The sequence below is a fragment of the Conger conger genome, chromosome 17 (assembly GCF_963514075.1).
Source record: "Conger conger chromosome 17, fConCon1.1, whole genome shotgun sequence".
In the NCBI taxonomy this organism is placed as follows: Eukaryota; Metazoa; Chordata; class Actinopteri; order Anguilliformes; family Congridae; genus Conger; species Conger conger.
In genome coordinates, this window is record NC_083776.1 from 34,971,879 (window position 1) to 34,990,393 (window position 18,515).

An 18,515-nucleotide genomic window follows, 5' to 3' on the forward strand; every position below is an offset into this window, starting at 1 on the left:
GCGCATGTGTGTGTGTGTGTGTGTGTGTGCGCATGTGTGTGTGTGTGGGTGTGTATGTGTGTGCAGTGTGTGTGTGTGTGTGTGTGTGTGTGTGTGTGTGTGTGTGCAGTGTGTGTGTGTGCGTGTTTGTGTGTGCACAGTGTGTGTACGTGTGTGTACGTGTGTGCACATGTGTGTGTGGGTGTGTATGTGTGTGCGCATGTGTGTGTGTGTGTGTGTGTGTGCAGTGTGTGCGCGCATGTGTGTGTGTGTGTGTGTGTGTGGGTGTGTATGTGTGTGCAGTGTGTGTGTGTGCGTGTTTGTGTGTGCACAGTGTGTGTACGTGTGTGTACGTGTGTGCACATGTGTGTGTGGGTGTGTATGTGTGTGCGCATGTGTGTGTGTGTGTGTGTGTGTGCAGTGTGTGTGCGCATGTGTGTGTGTGTGGGTGTGTATGTGTGTGCAGTGTGTGTGTGTGTGTGTGCAGTGTGTGTGCGCATGTGTGTGTGTGTGTGTGTGTGGGTGTGTGTGTGTATGTGTGTGTGTGTGTGTGTGTGTGTGTGTGTGCACAGTGTGTGTGTGTGTGTGTGTGTGCATCTGGCACACTGGTATGTTTCAGTGACTCAGTGTAACTCGAGGCCCACAGGGGACTCCTCTGTGCTTTGATGCGGTGTGTTTCTGTGCAGACCTGAGCCCTCCTAGTGTTTACCCTCCTCCTGCAGACCCAGTCAGATCCCTGCGTGGCTGGGTCAGGTTTCAGCCTCCGCCATTGATCTGGCTGCGCTTTCCTTAAACAGCACGGCCCCCTCCAGCTCTGCTAAAGTGCTCCCAGCCACAGGCAGCTTTACAATGAATTAGGTCCAGCTCCTTTCCCACTGCACCCGACGTGAGCCCACACTCCAGAGTGATAAACATGTTTATCTATCTGGACCTGGGGCGCTTTGCCCTCACACAGTGGTCACACAGCGGTCAGACAGGGCTGACGTAGTGGGCCAGACATTTTACACTGCATTATATTCATTTACCAGGCGCTCTTTTCCAGGGCACAAGAACATAAGTGCATCCGCTCGAGTAATGTGAGAAACCTGACCTGGACACAGGTGCTGATATAGTGATGGAGGTGTATGGTATATGTATCTGGACACAGGTGCTGATATAGTGATGGAGGTGTATGGTATATGTATCTGGACACAGGTGCTGATATAGTGATGGAGGTGTATGGTATATGTATCTGGACACAGGGGTGATATAGTGATGGAGGTGTATGGTATATGTATCTGGACACAGGGGTGATATAGTGATGGAGGTGTATGGTATACATATCTGGACACAGGGGTGATATAGTGATGGAGGTGTGTGGTATACATACCGGGACACAGGGGTGACGTAGTTCCCAGGGAAGACTCCGGAAGCTCCGCTGCGCAGGGAGGTGCCCTTGAACCAGCCGTCCTGGCACTTCTCCGTCACACGGTACATCTCCCCCTTCCGCAGCTCCAGCTCATCGGCCTTCTGGGGCTTGTAGGCGTACATGGCCAGGTATCTGGGGGCAGAGACACAGGGCTCAGGAGGATGTAGTCACAGAGTCTATAGACAAAGCAGAGGGTCAGCTCCATACTGAAGTTTCAGGAGACTGCAGACATCCACAGTTCTCCTCTGAAATGTGGTGTGGACAGCCGCTTCTTTTCACATGGCAGACTGCAGCGAAGCTTGCATAGAGTGAAGTCGGAGGAGGACCTTCAGTGCGCGGCTTTAGCATGCATTGGGCACACTCGATAACTGAAACACTGCACCAGAAACCTCCTGTTACCAGGGAGGTAAAGAGGATAGAAGGAACACAGCAGACTGGATAAAATCTTTGGTGGTTGAGGGAGAGGTCCATTGGAGGGACAGTGTATAGTTGGTCTCTGTAGTCAAGGAAACACAATGCGAGGCACAAACCCACATAATTCAGCCAGGAGGTTACTCAGAGTACAACAGAATAGCTAGTCCAAGCAATGACGAAATTCCTCAAAAATTGCTAAAAACATATCATTAGCAATTTAGTCATTTTATAGACGCGCTTAGCCTGAGCAGCTTACAAAAGTGCATTTACCGCGGTAAGCAAACGCTAGATAATGAGAGAAGAGGCAAGGACACAACATGGGAACTAGAGAGGAGGGTTTGTTGCTTCATGGTCAAAGGCACAAACATTGTTCTGCGGTGGAACAGGGTCACTGCAGCGAGTTTACACATCCGTCTGGAGGAAAGCAGCGGCTACACGCAGCCCGTGTGACCCGCGGGTCAGAGGATCATGGGAAGCGCTGACAGAGCGTCCTCGGGGTGTAAACACGGCTGCACGGAGGCGCGGTTTCCCAGAGTGCCGCGGGGGACGCGGCGGAGCAAGTGCTTGGGCGCGGTACTCCCGTGAAACGCTCTGGCAGCGCGCTGCCTCCCCGCAGGGCGCCGCTGTGTTCGCTGGCAAGCCGGCGCCATGCGCCTCTAATCCAGCCTGACAGGCCACACAGAGAAGGAAAAGAGGGGGAAAAAACAAACAGACGAAAAAAGAAATCAAACCCAAAAAAACAACAACATGGTGAAGTGCGTCGGATTGCTGTTCCCACCCAAAGCGTTACACTGCTCACCGCAAATCTTTTTTAAAGAATGTTTAATGACATCTCTAGAGCACGGGACCCAATTGGCTGTGGGTATGAAGGCTCTGCGGTAACTACGCAACAGGTGAGGGGTTCCGTGCGGGTCAGATGGGGGGCTGGAAGCAGACCTGTCCGGATTGGTTTGTATGGACGGGAGGGCTGGCGGCGGGGTGGGGGTGAGGGTGGGGGTGAGGGTGGGGTGAGGGTGAGGGGAGCAGGGTGAGGGTGGGGGGAGCAGGGTGAGGGTGAGGGGAGTAGGGTGAGGGTGAGGGTGGGGGGAGCGGGGTGAGGGTGAGGGTGGGGGGAGCAGGGTGAGGGTGAGGGGAGTAGGGTGAGGGTGAGGGTGAGGGGAGCAGGGTGAGGGTGGGGGGAGCGGGGTGAGGGTGAGGGAGTAGGGTGAGGGTGAGGGTGAGGGGAGCAGGGTGAGGGTGGGGGGAGCGGGGTGAGGGTGGGGGGAGCGGGGTGAGGGTGAGGGTGGGGGGAGCAGGGTGAGGGTGGGGGGAGCGGGGTGAGGGTGGGGGGAGCGGGGTGAGGGTGGGGGGAGCGGGGTGAGGGTGAGGGTGGGGGGAGCAGGGTGAGGGTGGGGGGAGCAGGGTGAGGAGCAGGGTGAGGGTGGGGGCAGGGGGAGCAGGGTGAAGGTGAGGGTGGGGGTGGGGGGAGCAGGGTGAGGTGAGGGTGAGGGTGGGGGCAGGGGGAGCAGGGTGAGGGTGAGGGTGGGGGTGAGGGTGAGGGTGAGGCTGGGGGGGGAGGCTGATGCTGATGCTCACGCCTCAGGGCAGCAGCGCCCGTGCGTGGTGGGGGAGATGAGATGAAACGAGACAGCGCTACTTTACACAAAGCCCCGCCCCGCTCCCCCGCCCCGCTCCCCCGCCCCGCTCTCTCATCAATAAGACCGTCCAGAAATAAAGGGATTCCATCACCGCCCCGGCACGTCAGCACAACGCGCTGCAACAGAAGACGCTCACGTGACCGTCGAGCAGACAGCGAGAGAGAGAGCGTGGAACACTTCACCCTGCTGGAGTGGACTCCTGTTAAAATGCCTCTCAGGTACAGCACACCTAGCCACAGGACTGCTTCCTAAGACCTGATGCTGTCTGTGTTGCCATGATCAAAACCTTCAAGCGGTAACAGCCAGAATGTTAACAGATACACACACTCAAACACACACACACACTCAAACTCAAACTCAAACACACACACACACTCACACACACACACACACACACACACACACACACACACACACACACAAACACACACACACTCAAACACACTCAAACACACACACACACACTCAAACACACACACACACACACACACACACACACACACACACACAAACACACACACACACAGCCCAACATACACATGTGAGAAGTACAGGAGATTGAGGTTTCCCAAATGTCTCGCTTCTCGCTGTCATGGTGCGTGGCGTGTGCCTGTCGGCCATGTTTGTTTCCGCCGGTTGCCGGGACGCTTACATGTTCAGCGGCAGCTGCACTTTGGCGGCAGCCAACAGCTCCCCGGCGACAGAGGTGACCCGCGGGGGAACGACCACGGCCACGCCCGACGTCCCGGCCAGAGAGGAGCAGTCCTGCGGGACAGGAGGGGTCAGTCAGCGCAGGGGAGGGGCTACTGCACACAGGGGGAGGGGCTACTGCACACAGGGGAAGGGGCTACTGCACACAGGGGGAGGGGCTACTGCACACAGGGGAAGGGGCTACTGCACACAGGGGAAGGGGCTACTGCACACAGGGGGAGGGGCTACTGCACACATGGGGAGGGGCTACTGCACACAGGGGGAGGGGCTACTGCACACAAGGGGAGGGGCTACTGTACACAGGGGGAGGGGCTACTGCACACATGGGGAGGGGCTACTGCACACAGGGGGAGGGGCTACTGCACACAAGGGGAGGGGCTACTGCACACAGGGGGAGGGGTTACTGCACACAGGGGGAGGGGTTACTGCACACAAGGGGAGGGGCTACTGCACACAGGGGGAGGGGCCGGTCAAAGACTGTGAGTGGCTAGGGATCACAGGAGAGGGCGGGCACGGGGATGCAGACTGTAAAACTCATTAAACTGTAAAAGGAGAGGCAATTCCAAATTTGGTGCAAAATGTTTTAAAAGGGTGTATGTGTCTATCACAGAAGGGACTGAACTGTAAACGCTTCTCCCTCAGTGGTATAGTGAAGATTATGGGTGTTAATTGGCCATCAACGGCTGATGACATCATCAGCACTGCGGCCTCAGTGGCTCACACAGGGAGGGGGGAGGAGAGCGGGGGGCGGAGGGGCTGGCATGTGGTTCACCACCAATTAAAACGGAATAAAGGAGGGGTTGGCTCTCATTAAAACCACTACGGGTGGCATTGCGGACGACCTGCTCTCACACGGCGGAGGATCATGGGAAGGTTTCTGCACTGAGAGAGGGGAGAGGTGGACTGAGGGACATGCATTCCTGCTGCGGGTCTCCCCAGCTGTGTGCAGTCTGGGGTTTAATTACTGACAGCCTCTCCTCCTGGCTCCCTGCTCACAGGAAGAGGAGCTGATCTCAGGAGCCACTGTTATTCTCACTGTCTGGCAGTTGTACCTGTGAGGGGGCAGTAGAGGGCAGTTGTACCTGTGAGGGGGCAGTAGTGGACAGGTGGGGCAGTTGTACCTGTGAGGGGGCAGTAGTGGACAGGTGGGGCAGTTGTACCTGTGAAGGGGCAGTAGAGGGCAGGTGGGGCAGTTGTACCTGTGAGGGGGCAGTAGTGGACAGGTGGGGGCAGTTGTACCTGTGAGGGGGCAGTAGTGGACAGGTGGGGCAGTTGTACCTGTGAGGGGGCAGTAGAGGGCAGTTGTACCTGTGAGGGGGCAGTAGTGGACAGGTGGGGCAGTTGTACCTGTGAGGGGGCAGTAGAGGGCAGGTGGGGCAGTTGTAACTGTGAGGGGGCAGTAGTGGACAGGTGGGGCAGTTGTACCTGTGAGGGGGCAGTAGAGGGCAGGTGGGGCAGTTGTACCTGTGAGGGGGCAGTAGTGGACAGGTGGGGGCAGTTGTACCTGTGAGGGGGCAGTAGTGGACAGGTGGGGCAGTTGTACCTGTGAGGGGGCAGTAGAGGGCAGTTGTACCTGTGAGGGGGCAGTAGAGGGCAGTTGTACCTGTGAGGGGGCAGTAGTGGACAGGTGGGGCAGTTGTACCTGTGAGGGGGCAGTAGAGGGCAGTTGTACCTGCGAGGGAGCGCTGGTGGACAGGTGGGGCAGTTGTACCTGTGAGGGGGCAGTAGAGGGCAGGTGGGGCAGTTGTAACTGTGAGGGGGCAGTAGAGGGCAGTTGTACCTGAGAGGGGGCAGTAGAGGGCAGTTGTACCTGTGCGGGGGCAGTAGAGGGCAGGTGGGGCAGTTGTAACTGTGAGGGGGCAGTAGAGGGCAGTTGTACCTGTGAGGGGGCAGTAGAGGGCAGTTGTACCTGTGAGGGGGCGCTGGTGGACAGGTGGGGGCAGTCCCCGATGCGGGCGGCAGCGCGGGGGTCAGAGGAGCTGATGAGCACGGGGGCGCTGATCTCCATGGAGTGGCGGTTGTTGAGGGCCTGGGCGGTGCGCTGGGTCACGCTCAGAGCGGTGAAGGAGTGCCTCTTCTTGGCGTTCTTCTTGCCGTCCAGACGGCGGTGGATGGCGCCGTTGGGCCCGTTGCCGTGGGGCCCGTTGCCGTGGGGCCCGTTGCCGTGGGGCCCGTTGCCGTTGACGGCGGCGGGCGGCCCGGCGCAGGGGCCCCCCGGGGACCCCGGTTCTGCGCTGGGGCCCGGGGCCGGGACCAGCTTACTGACGTCCATCAGCTGCTTCGCTGCTTCATTCAGCTGTGTGAGAGAGAGAGAGGGAGGGAGGGAGGGAAGGGGGAGAGAGGGAGGGAGGGAGAGAGAGGGAGAGAGAGGGAGGGAGGGAGAGAGAGAGATAGAGAGAGGGGGAGGGAGGGAGGGAAAGAGATATATGGGGAATGAGAGAGGGAGAGGGAGAGAGGGAGAGAGAGGGAGGGAGAGAGACAGAGAGACAGAGAGGGAGGGAGAGAGAGGAAGAGAGGGAAAGAGAGAGGGAGAGAGCAGGAGAAAGAGAGTGCAGTGTCACATTAAAAGTAACACGTCGAGATTGTGCTGTGGTGCATGTGTTATGCATTACTTGTCTGACATCACAAGCTTAACACATACACATGCAATAAAATTGTTAAACATACTGCATAATGAATACAAATGATGCTCATGGCCCATTATGTAATGTGCTGCCTGTGTGTGATCCAAGGAAGAGCCATCATGTTGAATGAATATGTTTCCAAATACATAAAGCAGCACTGCCTGCTGTTGGGATTCATCCACAATACTGTTCTGTGAGGCTTTCTTCACTATGAGAGGATTCCTGCTGAGTGTCCGAACTGCTGCCTTATTTTATCTTACAGCCCCCTGAAACTGACGCATTTCCAGTCACAACATGTCCGCTATCCCGCCATTAGCCTCTGTGGCGTACACTATCCTCCGTGCTCATTCTATTGGCAGCCGTTTATCAGCTCTCCACCGGCCAGTTAAGTACATCCTGTCACCCAACTTCAGTTAAAACGTTACAGCTCAGCATTGGGTCTGAAGTTCTGAATCATAACACTGGACCCAGAGCCACACAGCCGTGCTGAGACTGACAAGCGCCTGGGGAAGTATTACCTGAACCCCACACCAATCCTCACCTCCACCCACCTACCCCACCCTCAGGGATATACACCCAGCCTCATCTACCTGTCCAAATTACATTTAAATTAAAAACAAAAAGCTCCTTCAACAAACCTCATTCAATATTTACACAAAATGGTGTTCACATCTAACCACAAGTGCGAGCACACATACACTGTACAGCGCTAACATCATGGATAGTCAACCTTGACTAATTAACAATAAAACGCGGCAACAGAACAGAATCGGCTGGACGGACCTGGATAGACAATACAATAGGGGTCAGAGGTCAGCAGGACCACTGTGATTATGCAGTATGCAGTTCTCCTGCTGCTTATAGTTTCTCAAACGCTGCAGCCATAGCAACGCCAGGATAAAAGGGGAACCCGAGACATTGAAGAAAGCGTTTTCAAACACGGGCAGAGCGTGTCGAGGGCAGACTTCTAACGAGAGACAAACAACCAGGATCCTTTGTGTTTTCCCAGCCGAGCATTTAATACAACAGCCGGATAAACAGGCTGAGTGCAGTTCTTTTCTCCTTTTTCTCATTTGCAGCGGGCAGACGTGGCCCGTGCCATCCCCTGGTCGTTAACCTGAGCTGCAATAGACCCAAGAGCTCATAAAAAATGTGTCTGATCTGGGTATAAGAAAGCACATTACTTATTGTAGAAAAACATAACAATCGAAAGGATTCCTCTGTTTTTTTAACTATGATAATAAGAAAAAATGCTGTAAAATTATGGGAGAAATGCCACTAGAAATGAAAATGTCAAATGTGAAAACACGTCTTTTGGGGAGCCACTAAGCAAGACGCGGCTGACATTTCCAGCAAATTTCCGCAGCAATTTCATGCAAACTACATCAGACATGAATGCCAAATGTATTTCCCAGCTGGTGACAGTAATGAGACTGGGGTAGCAAAAACACACACACGCACGCACACACGCACACGCACACGCACTCATTTCAATACCATGATGAACTATGTGTGTACAGAACACGATTAAATATGTGCTCATACTAGGAACACCATTTATTATCTAAATTGAAGATCGGGGATAATTCAAAAGGGCTTGGAGTTCATTAAGCATTTGAAGCATTGATTTCTTAGCCCATTACGGGTAATCCGCACACTCTGTTTCGCAATTTTACAGATGGGTCATTGACTTCACAGCGGAATGGAGCCTCTCTGCGAACATCTGCCATCCCGAAAGGTAACAGATTCAGCAGAACACAAAAACCAAACAGTACTAGCCCGACATTCTATTTGTATCTAGGATTGAAAATTGTACAACTCTGGGAAGGTGTTCCGACAGTTTGATTGGTGGAGTCCTCACCAGCCGGGCGGACACTAAAAGATTGATTGGCATGGTGTTGCGCTGCTCAACACAAGCCGCACTCGGAAGGCGTACGCCAGTCGATCAGCCGTGTCTAAGTATCGGCTGCATTCAAATGCTAGAAATGAGAAATGAGAGACTGGGCATCGACCGATTGGTTTGTAATTTGGCCAATACTGTGTGCCGTTATTAAGATAAAATGGAAGCCAAATGCAGCCCAGGCTTTGTAATGTTTAAACATTGTTACTGAGCTCAGGTGAAAATGAGAAGTTAAGCTGTCTGGCACTTCTACAAAGAGCAAGAGGACAGCCATTAAGCCACAGATTTATCTGTGCGAAAAAAATGGACTTGTCATTCACTGATATTATTTATGTAATTACAAAATGGATTGACCGGTCAACCGAACACCATATGGACCCTAGATTAACATAAGCAATTAGCATTCCCAAGCTTCCGATTATAAAATATGTAGATTCTCTTTGTTAATACCACTGATGCAAAAAAGTAGGTATCACTCCAATATATTTAAATTTATTTCACTCTTTTTCTCTCTCTCTGGAATATCGCACCTGCTTTACTATTCCAGGCAAAAGTCTGTGATCAGCAATCTGACAACAGGACCGAAACGTGCTCAGCAATTTAACTGAATTTACCTCAGCCCCTCATGACTAAACCTGCTCTGCAACCACAGCTATGACGACGAATGAGAATTATACACTATATGATCTTTTTTTGAGATTGCAGACAGATTTCCATTATCAGAGAGAAATCATTAAACGTGAGAGCCTTAATTACAGGCTGGTCATCTGGAACTTTACAAGTAAATAATAATTCATTAATCTACGGTACTGTGCAAAAGTCTTAGGCACCTGTATAACATTCTGCACAGATAAGATTCTTTCAAAAATAATTCAATGAAAGGTTCTAAATAAATGCACTATACATTTGAGACTACATTTCAGGAATTTGGTTAAAAAGTTAAAACCTGATTCAAATCAATATTTTTTGTGACCACCCTTCCCTGTTAAAATTACATGACTTCTCTGAGGTAGCCAACGCTGTCCTGCAGTTCTATTAGACAATCAGCAGGGAGGTTGTTCCAAGCATGTTGGAGAACTTACCACAGTTCTTCTGCAGACTTTGGTTAGCTCCTTGCTTCTGATCTCAGACAGCCTTGATCAAGTTTTTATGTAAAATGTAGTCAATGCTTACAGTAATATGTTAAAATTAAATACACAAATGTCTCTGTAAAATTAAATCTTTTGGAAAATGAATATTTGAAAATCTCAAATGTGGTCTTTTATACTAACACACACCAAAAAATAAACATATATATAATAAAGTCTAGGGTGCCTAAGACTTCTGCACAGTACTGTTAAATAAAAAAATAAAAATTTTTTCTATATAAACAAAAAAAACACCACACAACTCATAAGTCATAAATAAATAAAAATGACTAGTATAAACCCAGCATATTTCCATTGTGGTCCTCGTTTAGCATAAACAGGAGGTTTATTTCATGATGGATGCAGCCCATCAGGGTTACCCACATCTCCAGCACTGTGTTGACCCTCAGCTGACCTCCCAAGGGCCTCTGCTTAGAAAGCTGTTCCATACTTTGAGTAAGTGTTGAAATATGTCACATACCCTTAGCTTTGTGATGCCGAACTCTTGCTAAGCAACCACACTGATGAAAACTAACACTGCTCTGTGACCCCACCAATGACAGCTAAAGCTGCTTCAACCACGTTTAACAAATAACTGTGTTGTTACCATGCACCAAGTAACAGTAATTTATATCAACACCTAAGTTACAGTAGGTTACTGTTTTACAAGAACACCTCTCATAACTGGACAGTACCCAATCCTCTGAGAAAGAACTCTGCTTTCATGAGTGTCAGGAATAACCGGCTGATGTATGAGGTCACGACTGCAATTGTTCTGTCTTTCACCGAAGGAAACAAGCATCATTTAATTACAACCATTCCAGACACACCACTGTGATGGCAAATCACACACTCATTCAGTTTAATGCCAGCGTAACACTGTCATTAGCTTGGCGGTTAAATTTCTCTGTTATTGCATCGAAGCTCTCCCTTCCTCAGATTTATTGCTCGGCAAACCGGTTATAATTTCTCCTTGTTTTTCTTCTCGAACGTTCCCTGTGTGCGAGGCTGGGTGACGGTTCCTGTGCAAGGGCGGCGTTGGGGACTGACTGAATGAGGACAGGCCCGGTGCTCAACACTTCCAGCGTTCAGCACACCATGCGTCTCCACCTCAGATCAGCCTGCTTAACGTCCAGCGTACACACGCTCCTTCGACCGCTTCTTCCTGGAAGTTCTCCGACTTGCCAACAGACGCAATGGACCGACCAGGACGAGCGGTTCAGCTCTCTCCCACGCGCACTTTCAAACGGGACACTCTGTACTCCTACCGAACGCTGCTCAAACGGAACGCTCCAGCTAGCCTGCCGCACTTAAACGCACAGTTGCGTTCAAACACGTATCATTATGCACTCCGCTACCTGTTGGGCTCATTGGTTGGCTGCTCAGCCAGTAGCAGCGCACAGCAGGAGGCGAGAGCGTCAGCGCCCGACGCCATCTGCATCGGCGTCTCCCCCGAGGTGTGACATGACATCTGCCAGCGAGGCCTGATAAAGCCCCCGTCCCGTCTGCCTCTCCCGCCCCCGTATTTAAATACACACAACCACAACGGAAAAACCCCTTTAATCTGCACGTTTTTCTTATGGAAGCCTGCGACAGGCACAGGCCTGTGTGACGGAAAGCTGTAACTGACGGCGCTCCTGCTTTGTGTGACGGGGCTCCCCAGGGGGGCTTTCAGATGGACGTCGCTGGGGCTCCCGTTTAAGGCGGCCTTGCTTCTGATGCTATGTTAGTGACGGCCAATTTGCATATTAATAGATGCGATAAAGGAAGCAAATTACATGTAAAACAGTGCTGATGATTTGACCCTCTGGTGACAAAGGTATGTATCTCCAGGGACTGAAGGGGCCCATATTTTCAGAAGGTCAGAAATCACGTTATACACTCATACATATTCATGCAATTACAGGCAAAAAACAAACAGCAGCCGCAAAATATCTGATCTGCTAATACGCCGGCTAGAGACGGCAGGCTTTAACCTGGCTAAAAGAAGAAGAAAATAATCGCACGCTACAGTGGATATGTTGTGCTGGTAATCGTGCAATAAAAGGTTAGATAATAGAGTCTGATAATATTGACTATTTTATCTCAATGGGACAATCTTAAATTCAGGATGAAATAAATTGCTGATGACAAAGGTAAACTCATACAGGTGAAATGTTCTGCTCTGCGGTTTTCAATCGTTGCACGATTATCATTTCCCACCCATCAAAATTCCCCATACAGACCGTGCTAACTGGCAGCGATGGAGTGCACGTCTGTATTTGTTATTTAAGAGGAGAGAGACCCAGCCCTCTCGTCCTGGGCTGAAGGGCACGGGGGCGTCTCAATCGATCGCTCGGAGCCATGAAGACATTCATCAGATCTGACGCGTCACCTGCGGCCACCAGGAACATCAACACAAGCCACAGCGCCACGTCATATCTCTCAGGAACAAAGACGTGATTCATCACGAAACCCGCGCCTCACACTGCCAGCTCATCACCACCATGATCACAGGCAGGTGATATCACAGATTACACACATGAGATTAGCCCAGGACCTCTGCTCTCTGCACGGGAAACCCCACGCTCGATGATAACGAAAAGCAAACAAAATCTGAACCATGATCACCGAAGGGGAACCTCATCGCACAGGCGAATCAATTCCTACCCCAGCGCCAGCGGTAATGGCCATTGTTGTTTTGTCGATGTCCACCTGTGCTAATCATGCAGTTTCTTTGTTCTGCCTGTAGGAAACGGAGGCTCACGTGTTTGACCCAATGCGGTCACTGCTCCATGCTGCACGACTCACGCCTCCGCCACCACAACGTTTCAATCGTACATTTCTCTAAAAAAACATCCATACAACGCTTCTGAAGCTCAAGTCATGTACCTTTGGGCAATTAGGCCCATTAACGAGGGTAACGGTAATTAGGACCATCTTACGCTGCGTGACCGTGTCTTTGCCTCTAGGGGGGGTTGGCCTCCTATTGTTATTTCCTATGGTAAGACTGGCTTTGTGTTCGGTCTTCACCGATGCAGACTGTGCACATGGGAGCTCATTAGGACGAAGCTGAACTTTTAAACCTGATGTGTAATGCCATACGTGTGGGCAGAGAAGAGAGGAGCAGAGAGGAAGTCTATCCAGCGCTCCAGTAATCAAAAGGTCCTGATTATCCCTGCCGATAAAGACCTCATCTGCATGGTAATCATGGTAGAGAGGGAGAGCGTATAAACCACTAATATGGCAGCAGAAAACCATAATGAAACCCTGACGGAATGCACACCAGAGTACCTCCGACACGAGGAAACGCATGAGAAGAGTGTACATGTTATTCATCCCTGCTCAATGTGCAGGAAGGTAAATCTGTTCCGCGTGGAAGCCAACAGGAGGATCGTCTCTGCCGATTCTCAAGGGCGCAGTTCATCCAGCTCGTGGCCAGCATCCATCCCAGGACACGCAAGCGTTCCTCTGCGGACCGCTTCACCACACTCTCCAGAAGAACGCCCAATTGTTGTATTTATCGCCTCCCCTAACCCCACCCCACCCCACCCCCCCCCCATACGCAACGCAATTTTAATCTGATCATGTGTGGCGGGGTGTCCAGACTGTTCCAACATTCAGTACATGGAGTTGTAGTTTCCCCCTCAGTGACCCCACGAGAACACTTGCAATACTGATATTTCCTACAACATGAAAGTACCAAACTGGAACCGATTTGATTACTCTGTGAATGTAGTACACAAATTAAGCCTAGCAGAAAAGTCTCTTGAATTCCACACTGCTAGAGGATTACAAAAACCTCTTACCACTGCCCTCCAGCAAAGTGCCAGTGCTTTTGGAGATGTGTTGATACTTGATGTGTTTACCTATTTTTCCAGAATAAAATCAATAGCAAACACTGATTAAACTAGGCTTTATTAAAAACTGAAAGTTAATGCTTATTTAATTAAAGGCATGCTATTAGTTTTGTTATCACCTGAACACCTGATATGTAATTTAATCATCCAACGGCCTGTTGCCTGGGCGTAAAGCAGACGGTGCTCCAGGGAAACGCTGCTCTGGAGCTGGTGCAGGGCGCTCCCACGGCACGCCGGCTCAACCCGACAGTCCCTCACCTGGACCTGGTGCAGGGTGCTCCCACCCCACGCGGCCCAACCCGACAGTCCCACACCTGGAGCTGGTGCAGGGTGCTCCCACCCCACGCGGCCCAACCCGACAGTCCCACACCTGGAGCTGGTGCAGGGTGCTCCCACCCCACGCGGCCCAACCCGACAGTCCCACACCTGGAGCTGGTGCAGGGTGCTCCCACCCCACGCGGCCCAACCCGACAGTCCCACAACCTCCGCCACCAGCGTGACCGGAATGCGAAAGCGCGCCGCAAACACATGGCCTCACCTGCACACGGACTCCGCTGGCTCAGTCCTGCTGCAACGGGATTAAGCCGGATCGGAAAGCCAGTGACACGGAACTGAACTCCGCCACCGGAATCTCAATGAGGGAGTGAGGCAGGAGAGAGACGTGGGGAGTGAGGCAGGAAAGAGAGACGTGGGGAGTGAGGCAGGAAAGAGACGCGGGGAGTGAGGCAGGAGAGAGACACGGGGAGTGAGGCAGGAGAGAGACGCAGGGAGTGAGGCAGGAGAGAGAGGCACGGGGAGTGAGAGACACGGGGAGTGAGGCAGGAGAGAGAGACGGGGAGTGAGGCAGGAGAGAGAGACACGGGGAGTGAGGCAGGAGAGAGAGACACGGGGAGTGAGGCAGGAGAGAGAGACACGGGGAGTGAGGCAGGAGAGAGACACGGGGAGTGAGGCAGGAGAGAGACACAGGGAGTGAGGCAGAAGAGAGAGACGTGGGGAGTGAGGCAGGAGAGAGACACGGGGAGTGAGGCAGGAGAGAGACACAGGGAGTGAGGCAGGAGAGAGAGACACGGGGAGTGAGGCAGGAGAGAGAGACGTGGGGAGTGAGGCAGGGGAGAGACACGGGGAGTGAGGCAGGAGAGAGAGACACAGGGAGTGAGGCAGGAGAGAGAGACATGGGGAGTGAGGCAGGAGAGAGAGACGGGGAGTGAGGCAGGAGAGAGACGGGGAGTGAGGCAGGAGAGAGAGACACGGGGAGTGAGGCAGGAGAGAGAGACACGGGGAGTGGGGCAGGAGAGAGAGACACGGGGAGTGAGGCAGGTGAGAGAGACATATGGGCAGGAGAGAGAGACGGGGAGTGAGGCAGGAGAGAGACACAGGGAGTGAGGCAGGAGAGAGAGACGTGGGGAGTGAGGCAAGAGAGACACACGGGGAGTGAGGCAGGAGAGACGCGGGGAGTGAGGCAGGAGAGAGAGACGTGGGGAGTGAGGCAGGAGAGACACACGGGGAGTGAGGCAGGAGAGACACACGGCGAGTGAGGCAGGAGAGACACGGGGAGTGAGGCAGGAGAGAGATGTGGGGAGTGAGGCAGGAGAGAGAGACACGGGGAGTGGGGCAGGAGAGAGACTCACCCGGCCCTACCCCTGCCACAACCGCGGCACTTTAAACACCTGCCAAACTCTGATAAAACTGCGCTTCAAAAGAAAGACAAAGAATCGTTCAATAGGGCAGTAAAAGGCTTTTTTTATACTGGCCCGAGGTTGCTCCGTTTTTCTTCAATTGTTTTTATGGTAATTACTTTCTGGGGATAAAAAGGTTTTACTAAGACTAAGAGCAAAGTGAAAAGTCTAATAAATTTGCACCAAATGGCTGAGCCTGCTCTCCCTGCAAACAAATTTACATTTGCACTTCTGCAAGTGACATTTCAGTGAGGGTGAAGGTTAACTGTGAGCTGCACGCTGCAAAAGATAGAACAAATCGATTAACTTTATATAAAATACAAGAATGCAAAATGTGTGATGCCATAAAGCAAACAGTGCCTACAGAATGGCCTGCTCTCATCTTATACACTTGTGTTCTTATAATACACAAAAAAACCATATATATGCAGAACGAACACAAGCTGGCAGAGTATTAATTCCCCCTCCCTCCTATAACCCATTAGCCCACCTCTCAAACAACCCGTGGAATAATTATATATCCTAAAAAGATTAAGACTGACAGACCAGAGACCTCTAATTAGCTTTGATTCATTAGAACAACATGAGAGAGGAGCTAAGGAGAGCCCCCACCCCCTCCTACCTCCTCCCCCTCTCACCTCCTCCTCCTCTGCTGCAGTCCAGCTGGGGCACACCCGACTCCTCCTCCCACCACGCCCACCCATTAGCCCACCTCAGGGAGGCCACCTCTGAACTGCATGACCCCAGCCAGTCACACCCCAGCCAATAACCCAGTGAGTCCCACATTATCCCCCCACATGACCCCAGTCAGTCACACCCCAGCCAATGAACCAGTGACTCCCACATTATCCCCCACATGACCCCAGCCAGTCACACCCCAGCCAATAACCCAGTGAGTCCCACATTATCCCACCACATGACCCCAGTCAGTCACACCCCAGCCAATGAACCAGTGACTCCCACATTATCCCCCACATGACCCCAGCCAGTCACACCCCAGCCAATAACCCAGTGAGTCCCACATTATCCCCCCCCATGACCCCAGCCAGTCACACCCCAGCCAATAACCCAGTGAGTCCCACATTATCCCCCATTACATCACACCCTTCCCAAAAAACAAAACCCCAGTGTTACAGGCTATTTGAAGGAGAGCCTTAATTATAGAGCTTTCTCTGTCTAATAGCTCTCTCCAAACCCCCCAACCCCCCACCCCAGTCCCCACACTTCTTCCTGCTTCTGCATACTGCTGACAAAGGATGTCTTCCCCATAGCCGAATTACAGCTACCCTTTACCGCAGAGCGTGGCACGTAATTAAAGCTAAACATTATCGGCTCTGACCCCAGTGCATTGCGGTCAGAATGATCGATTATAATTTGGCTGACACAATCCATATTAATTATGCACTAGCACATTCATTTCCCCTCCTCTCTTCATCTCATAAACACGCTAATTATGCGAGCCACCGCAGCCCAGTTCCACCAGTCCATTCCCAGTTTCCCCGACCACCTCCTGCAGAATGGTCAGCCTGCCTCAGCAATCGGGCGTAACCTCGCCAGCCCGGACCGCACCCACATCATCGGGCATTCCCTCACTGACTACAGCCTCCTCCGGCTGCTCTACCGAGCCTGAAGTAAAGGCATCGCGGCGGCCATCTTCAGGGCTCTCCCAATTCTCTCCAAGGCGAGAGAAAGAAGCTTCCTTATCTGTCCAAAATGACATAGGTCATTCCAAGCAACACACCAATGGCGTTTAACTCATTTCATAATGCGCTAATTTGAAATATACTGTATCATTTATCTCAGTTACTAGAAATAAAACATTTATTTTACTGATATCTTCCAAACATTTTGAATACCTTCAGGCGTAATGTAAAAGGCTACGCAGAATAATAGCCACTGACAATGGGCACAAACACACACATCCGCGCGCCCTCCCATTTATAACCACAAATGAATATGTATGGTGTTGGCATTTCTGCAAAGTAAATGGATCTATTTGATGCGATTAAAGCCATCTAGCTGACAAACAAACACGGCTTAAGTGAATTTAATTTAAAATACAATTGAGTTGCAAAGGGCAATAAAACAGCTATTGAAACGGTAACCAGACAAACAAACATTCGTAGCTGGGGGCCGTTGAGAAGCTCTCTATGGGTGCCCGGGCTTTTCTAGAACTTTCAGCACCACCATACCCCCGCCCCTGCTGCACACACAGGCCCACACAATATATTCACAGCCATCCGTCGAGTTCAGGCACTTCCAATCTCCATATCATCTGGATGGACTGATAATCAACACGCGTGATCAGATTAAGAAATTGACAAAAACAGATTAGTGCAGAGACCCGCACGATGCCTGAACTGAAGGGATTCCCGCAAGCGCAAAGACTACTGACTTCCAAAGTGCCACATCAGCGGTCTCTGAGGCTCGTGTAAATACCTATGCACTTCAGTCTCTCCTTGAGGATGGATATACCTGGGTTCCCATGCCAGTGGACGTCTCAGAAAACCTGCCAAACCGCACCCTCTGCCCTGTCCCAGTCATCTTACAGCCCATGTGGGACACCGCTCGCAGTCTTTCGTATTTGTGACATTCATTTCTCTGGTTGGGAATCCACCGTTTCACTTTTGTCAGCGATCTCAAATATACTCCAAAAGGCTCTCATCCAATACCAGTGTTAGTCAGACCTACAGTAAGTGCTGGCACTTTTCATAGTACAACAGCATCACCCCCACTCTGACCTTTTACCTTTTAACCTTTGACACCATTTGGACAACAGGACATTTAAATGTAGTGCAGAACACAGCTGCAGGTTCTTGGACGTAAACCACATTATAAGCAAACCGAACTGCCTAGTTTTAGTTTCGTCTGTTGCTGTTTGCTCCATACTCGGCTAATCTTTCATCGGCCGTCTCTGTACAAACCCACCCCTCCGCACCCATCCCCCCTTTCACTGTGAGCTCCTCCCCTCCTGTACCCCCCCCCTTCCTAAACACAGCTCTGACCTCACCCCTCTTCTTCTCTACCCCCTGGACCCCTCTTTCTCTCCGCCACCCGCACCCCTCCTCCCCTCTCCACCTCTCCATTCTGCCTCTCCCCTACAGCCACATCTCAGCTCTCTACTTTCCCCTTTCCTGCCATGATTCCACTCACAGTGCAGGACAGGTCAAAGCAGAGCTTTATGTGTTCTATAAAAGGCC

At 51.6% G+C, this 18,515-nt stretch overlaps 1 protein-coding gene across 1 annotated transcript in view; it reads right to left on the minus strand.

Moving 5' to 3' along the window:
• The window catches only part of LOC133116318 (E3 ubiquitin-protein ligase SH3RF3-like), a 128,680-nt gene that overhangs the window by 18,535 nt on the left and 91,630 nt on the right, over window positions 1-18,515 (minus strand). The window contains exons 4-6 of the mRNA XM_061225758.1: window positions 6,059-6,445; window positions 4,091-4,203; window positions 1,349-1,519 (exon numbers count right to left, since the gene is read on the minus strand). Coding sequence (XP_061081742.1) covers window positions 1,349-1,519; window positions 4,091-4,203; window positions 6,059-6,445 — 671 coding nt within the window. The remainder of the gene's footprint in view (window positions 1-1,348; window positions 1,520-4,090; window positions 4,204-6,058; window positions 6,446-18,515) is intronic.